The following is a 6,214-nucleotide window of genomic DNA, read 5'->3' as shown; positions in this document are numbered from 1 at the left end:
AGTCCCGGGCTGTCACCCTCAGCTCTGCCGGGCACACGGGGGTGGACGTGCACTGAATGAGACACTGCCTGGGTGGGTGACTATTGGTTGGCTTTTCTAACTGGACAGCAGCCGAACTCGAAGCCTCTCTTCCTCAAGGCAAAGGTTGTGAGGAGACATTGTGTATGCTGGGAAGCTGCTGGCTCCAGAAGGTTCTGCGTGGGCGTGTCCACTGCCGGTCCACTTACCAAAGGACCATGAAAGTCCCATGGGAATGTGGAGTCCCATGTCACAGCCCCCCAGCCTTAGGGCAGCAGGGGTAGCCACCTTTGCCTTCCCAGCTGCCATCCCAGCTGCCATCCAGGCCAGAAAGGCAGAGCGGAGCAGAACGGAACCTGCGAGGCTCAGGCACCAGCTCCTGCGGCCTCAGCATCCCACCCACCCGCACCCTGTGCTGCTCATGTGTGGAGGGAGGCGGGCTCTCAGGAGAGGAGGGACAGGGACAGAGCGAAGGCCATGAGCCTGTAGGAGAGCGCCCAGGACGGGGCAGGGCTGGCGAAGAGGCGGGCCACAGCCGCGTTGGGGTTGATCCGGGTGGGCTCGAACCACTTTTGCAGACACCGCCCGCTGTCCCGGCGCTCCGGGCTCGCCTTGAAGGAGTGGCTCCAGATCTTCTCGCACAGGTCGGCGGGGGTGGGGAAGTAATGCGGGAAAGGGTGGCAGAGGGCCCTCGCCGGGCAGCGGTGCTTCCCTAACAGGGATAGAGGCACGCGACACCCGCTCTGGTCCTGGCATCCCCATCATTTGCCCGGGGCGGGGTGTGTGGGGTGTGTGTGTGTGTGGGGGAAGCAGAGCAGCTTGCACCCGCCCGTGGGTGGGGACCCCTCCCGGGTGGGGACCCCTCCCTGCCTCTGTCAAGCACCACTCACCCCGACTCCAGGTCCAGCCTCCGAGCCAGTTGGATTTGCAGGTGTAGGATGTGCGGCAGTCAGCCCACCACTCCTCACAGTCCTCCTGGCAGAGGGGCGCGTCCAGAATCCGCTCTGCCTGCCCGTGCGGGTCCGTCTGGGTGCAGAGTAGCAAGAGGCGAGAATTGGAAAAGCAGTAATTTGATGAATATTAATAGCTGCCGTGGTACTTGGGTCAGGGACCCTCTGAACATAAGTCTCTTAGAAAGTCACTAAATGTTACTTTACAAATGAGAACGACGAGGCGAGTTAAACAGTTTGTGCCCAGCTCTGTTCCTACAAAGAGAAGATACTGCAGCTGAAAGGTGGCCTCTGTACACCAGCACCAATTAAAGCTCCAAGACAGAGTTCGGGATGAACTAGAAAGACCAGCTTTATTGCTTTGCCAGCAAAGGAGGCCACAGTAGGCTCACACCACAAAATTCTCCTCGCTTGAGAGGGGATAGCGAGGGGTTTTACAGGTTTAGCTCGGAAGACAGGGTTATTGATTAAGGGGTCTGCGTTATTCTTCCTCCATAGATCATTTTAAAGTCATCAAGTCTGGTGTCAACTGGTCCGGGGATGGTTTCTGGTTGTCATCGGGGTTGTTGTTCCTTGACCTTTTCTCTGGAAAGAAGATTGCTTACAGGGAAGCAGTGTTAGGGAGTGGGTTTTTTTGTTTTGTTTTGTTTTGTTTGTCTTTTTTTTTGGTTTGTCTTTTGAGGGCCGCACCTGTGGCATACAGAGGTTCCCAGGCTAGGGGTTCAGTTGGAGCTGTAGCTGCTGGCCTACACCACAGCCACAGCAACGGGGGGCCCAAGCTGCATCTGCGACCTACACCACAGCTCACCGCAACACTGGATCCTTAACCCACTGAGCGAGGCCAGGGATTGAACCTGCAACCTCATGATTCCAGGATTCGTTTCTGCTGTGCCATGACGGGAACTCCAGGGAGCATTTTAATTACAAAAGAAAACGTTAGATGCAATATAACTCTAAAAAGTAACCATTAGTAAAAGAAAGCAATTAAGCAAGGAAGAAATCATTTGTGGAAAACCTGGTTAGAGTGAGTTAGTGGCCAAGGTAGGGCATAACATCATGGAGTCTGTTTTAACTCATTTTCAGCTGTATCACTATTTTCTAATCCTTAACTCTTGAGTCAGCCTTTTGAGACAGAGGGGAGGCCTGGGAGGCTAAAGAAAAAGCTTTTCCCTTCGAAACACAAGGACTTAGGGGCTGGTACACGGTTTTAACACATCTCAAATAATCCCTGCATCCCACTGTTCTCAAGACACCATCCTGCCCATTGCATCTTCCAGGGCCCGAGGTGATGGGACCCTGATGGCCGCGACTTCTGCCTCCCCAGCCTGCCCCTCGCACCTGCTGGATCCAAGGCCCCAGGTTGGGGGAGCACTCGTAGAAGCAGATGGCCTGGAGGAAGTGCTTCTGGCAGCCCGGCATCATCAATCCGCAGTGGACCAAGCTGAAGTTGTAGAGCAGGGCCACGTCCAGGTGGGCCTCCCAGCTGGTGTCAGCCGTGCAGCAGGCATTGTGCTTCCAGGGGATACACTGATGTGGACGAAGAAGCAAAAGGCATGGGCGGTAGGGGCAGGGGCCTGAGGAGTGTCTGGGCCAGAACATTATAATCCCCCTTGAGGAGAGCCCGGGCAGCGGGGAAGTGGCAGGAGGAATTGCCGATAATTTGTTGACATTCACACCCAAAGGGCGCCTGCACGCTGGCTTCCTTGCTGCAGCCTAGGAGTCCCCTAGAACAGGGCTGCCAGGGTCTTAGCTGATGAGGGACAGCTGGGGAACCCCACGGGACCCAGGGGACCATAGGGTTACCCAGAGGGAGGGCACCTGCTAGCTCTGTTCCTCCTCCCTCATCCCTGTCAATTGTCTTTGGGAACTTGGTGGGGGTGGGGGGGGTGGTCCCTTAAGTCTCATGTTTCCTCCTGCCCGGGCCTGTGTGTTTGCTTATTTTGGTCATGCCCTGGCATGCAGAAGTTCTTAGGCCAGTGATCGAACCTTGCCACAACAGTCACCAGAGCCACAGAAGTGACAAGGCTGTATTCTTGGATCCTTAACCTGCTGAGCCACCAGGGAACTCCTCCCCAGGGCCGGTTGGTGGGAGGGCAGAGGAGGTGAAACTTGCGTGTTAGAATCTAGGCTGAACATCAACGGGCTTCCAGGATCGCCCTCTGCCCCTGCTCCCTAAGTGGCTCAGGGATGGAAACTTTTTTTTTTTTTTAATTATTATTATTATTTTTTGTCTTTTTGCTATTTCTTTGGGCCGCTTCCGCGGCATATGGAGGTTCCCAGGCTAGGGGTCGAATCGGAGCTGTAGCCACCGGCCTACGCCAGAGCCACAGCAACGCAGGATCCAAGCCGCGTCTGCAACCTACACGACAGCTCACGGCAACGCCGGATCGTTAACCCACTGAGCAAGGGCAGGGACCAAACCCGCAACCTCTTGGTTCCTAGTCAGATTCGTTAACCACTGTGCCACGACGGGAACTCCAGGGATGGAAACTTTTTAAGTTTTATCAAGGTATAGTTGATTTACAATGCTGTGTCAATTTCTGCTGTATAGCAAAGTAGCCCAGTCATATATGTATACATACCTTATTTTTTATATTCTTTTCCACTATGTTCCATCCCAGGAGATTGGAGAGAGTTCCCTGTGCTGAACAGTGGGACCCTGTTGCCTGCTCATTCTAAATGTTACAGTTTGCATCCACTAGCCCCCAACTCCCAATCAGAGATGGAAACTTTGGATCACTCAGGAATTTTGGTCTCAAAAGATCATAGCCCCCCTCCAGTGGCCTTTGCCCAAATCCCAGCTTAGGGAACAAACGAGTCAGGGTGGATGCGGATTGAGAAACCATCTTGGCCTTTGTGGCCCTTCCCTGATCTGCAGGGGCCCCCACCTGACCCACCCGCCACACCAGGTCCGTCCTCCGTACCTCCTCATAGAGTTTGTCCTCCGGGCTGGGCTCTGGCTTGTGGGGCTTGGCGTTCATGCAGATGTTGAGCAGCTCAGGCCCGGCCCACGTGGGCAGGACCGCCCACAGCCCCAGCAGGAGCTGCCGCCACCACCCCATGGCCTGCCTCGAAGAAGCCCCACCTGTGATGGGAGGACATTGCATTCCACTCCATTGCCCCTGGGAAGCAAGCATGGGCTTCAAGCCCCCCTCATGCAACTGTGAGGCAGCATCACATAAAATGGCCGTGAAGGCTGACAGCCCCAACAACCTACGGACGTAGAACCTGAGGCCAGCCCCAAATGAGTGGGGGTTGGGGGTCGAATGATTCTAGCTTTTCCTGGGGGAACTTTCTCTGGCTCTTCTAACTCAGTGGCATAAGGGCTGGGAATTCAGAGCTTCGAGCCTGGATGAGTAACTAAATACTCAGTAACCAGATTCTCCATGAGGTTAAGAGCACATAGGGGGTTGGGTAGCATGACAAATGCAATCCTTCCTCCATAGAGTGCCAACCCTAACTAACCTTAACCCTAACTCTGGTCCTTCGGAGGGGGTCCACACAGGACCTACAGTTCTTCAGGCAACTGGCCCCCTCCCAAGGTCCCTCTGGGCAGAGTCCTGTCGCCTAGAGCAGCAGTCTGACTCCACTAGCCTCATGCCATCTCAAACCCAGCCTGAGCATGAGGCTGGGGCAGCCAGGAGCCCAGCAGCTCTACTGGCCTCTCAGAGCCAAGGCGTGAGCCACCCACATCTTCTGCATCCAAAACCAGATCCACATTACAAGAACGAGGAGGCCAGCTCTGTTCTGGGTAGTTCTCATTATACGAGAGAGAAACAAACAGAAAGGGCAGAAGCACACATCCTGCCTCCAACAGCCCATCTCTTGGAACCAGAGGCACCCCCCAGCCTTCACCCACCCAGAAGCCCAGGCTCCAGGCTTCTCAGGAACCAGCCCGTGGACCCAACACAGTGAAACCCCAAACCTCTGGCCCAGCTCACATTTAGAGTCTCAAACATCGGGGGTGGAGACCCCGGCTCCCTTTCTGAGCCCACCCTCAAGTCCAAATCCAAGGCTGCTTTCTTGCCTCAGCACCAGTTGCAAGCACAGACATGGCCCTGGAGTGAATCAATTGCATCAGGTGAACAGAGGAGAGATGCCTCCCCTTCTAGCGCTTTCTTCATACTCACTTTCAAAGCAGGAGCCCCACTCTCCTGCCTCCGGAGATTATGAGGCTGAGGAGCCATCTCAGCCTATTTATTACCCTCTCAGGTTCCTGCTGAGCCAAATGCGGATGCAGAGCTCCAGGTGCCTCCCATTAAACAGCATCCATCCTACCCACGTGCAGGGGCCTCCTGTGGGTGGAGCCAGGATGGTTTCACTTTCCCACAGGAGGCAAGATCCTAGGCTCTTTAGTTCGTGCCTCAGTTGTTTTTTTTTTTCTTTCCAGAGGCATGGGGAAGTGTCCCCCCGCCGCCCCCGCCCCGGGATCAAACCCAAGCCGCAGCAGGGACGATGCTGGATCCCTAACCAGTCAGCTATGGAGTTCTGCTCTCAGCTCTGCTGCCTGCTGGCTGGACCACCTTGAGAAAACCCCTTAAACGCTCTGAGTGTCAGTTTCCTGATCTGTAGAAAGGGCTGCTATAGGGGGATTGTTGGGGAAAAGAAACGAACGAGAAAGTTCCTGCAAAGGACTTGGCATCGAGCCTGGCAGAGTAAGTCTAAATGGTTTTTATTCTTAGCTTTTTATCCTATGAAGCTTTTCTCTCTCAGCCCGGTTCCAGAGCTTTCCCTGCCCCTTCAGCAGCTCGGTCACCTGAGATGGACCCCACCTGGGCTGTAATGGTGACTGCGTCCTCTCACAGCCCACGGGAGCTAGGCTTCCTGCTGGGTCCAGGCCTTGGCGGCCAGGGATGCAAGAATTTAAATGTATGCCCAAAGCCAAAGCAAACAAAACTGAAAAAAAATCCCTCCAAGCCTGGGAGACAGGCTTCCTGAGAGAGCAGGGACCGCTGTCCAGCGAGAGATTCTGCAACTGCCCTCAGCCATGGTGAAGTTCACGGGCGCATCCTCCTCAGCTGAGGAGAGGCAGGAAACGTGGCCAGGCTCTTAGGAGAGTCCCCAAGATGATGAAAACTCTGGAAAAGGAGCCCATTTCTTGGCCTGCCTCCTAACAAGTTCCCTCTCTGAAGGAGAGGTCGTCAAAGTCACTGGCGTCTTATCGACACACAGGAAGTTGAAACATGACAATGAAAGCATTTTTAATTGAAGCAAAGAAAGCAGGCTGTTTAGCTACACAGGTGATG

At 54.7% G+C, this 6,214-nt stretch overlaps 1 protein-coding gene across 1 annotated transcript; it reads right to left on the bottom strand.

Moving 5' to 3' along the window:
- On the bottom strand, positions 373–5,231 carry IZUMO1R (IZUMO1 receptor, JUNO). Its single transcript, XM_013979283.2, has 5 exons — positions 5,099–5,231; positions 3,893–4,053; positions 2,288–2,495; positions 909–1,046; positions 373–730 (listed from the first exon to the last, which is right to left on the bottom strand). The coding sequence occupies exons 2-5, from the start codon at positions 4,028–4,030 to the stop codon at positions 462–464; spliced, it is 753 nt and encodes a 250-aa protein (XP_013834737.2). The 5' UTR covers positions 4,031–4,053; positions 5,099–5,231; the 3' UTR covers positions 373–461.

Source organism: Sus scrofa, chromosome 9 (assembly GCF_000003025.6).
Source record: "Sus scrofa isolate TJ Tabasco breed Duroc chromosome 9, Sscrofa11.1, whole genome shotgun sequence".
Taxonomy (NCBI): Eukaryota; Metazoa; Chordata; class Mammalia; order Artiodactyla; family Suidae; genus Sus; species Sus scrofa.
Note: the sequence above shows the minus strand (reverse complement) of the source record. Positions and strands in the feature narration are given on the sequence as shown.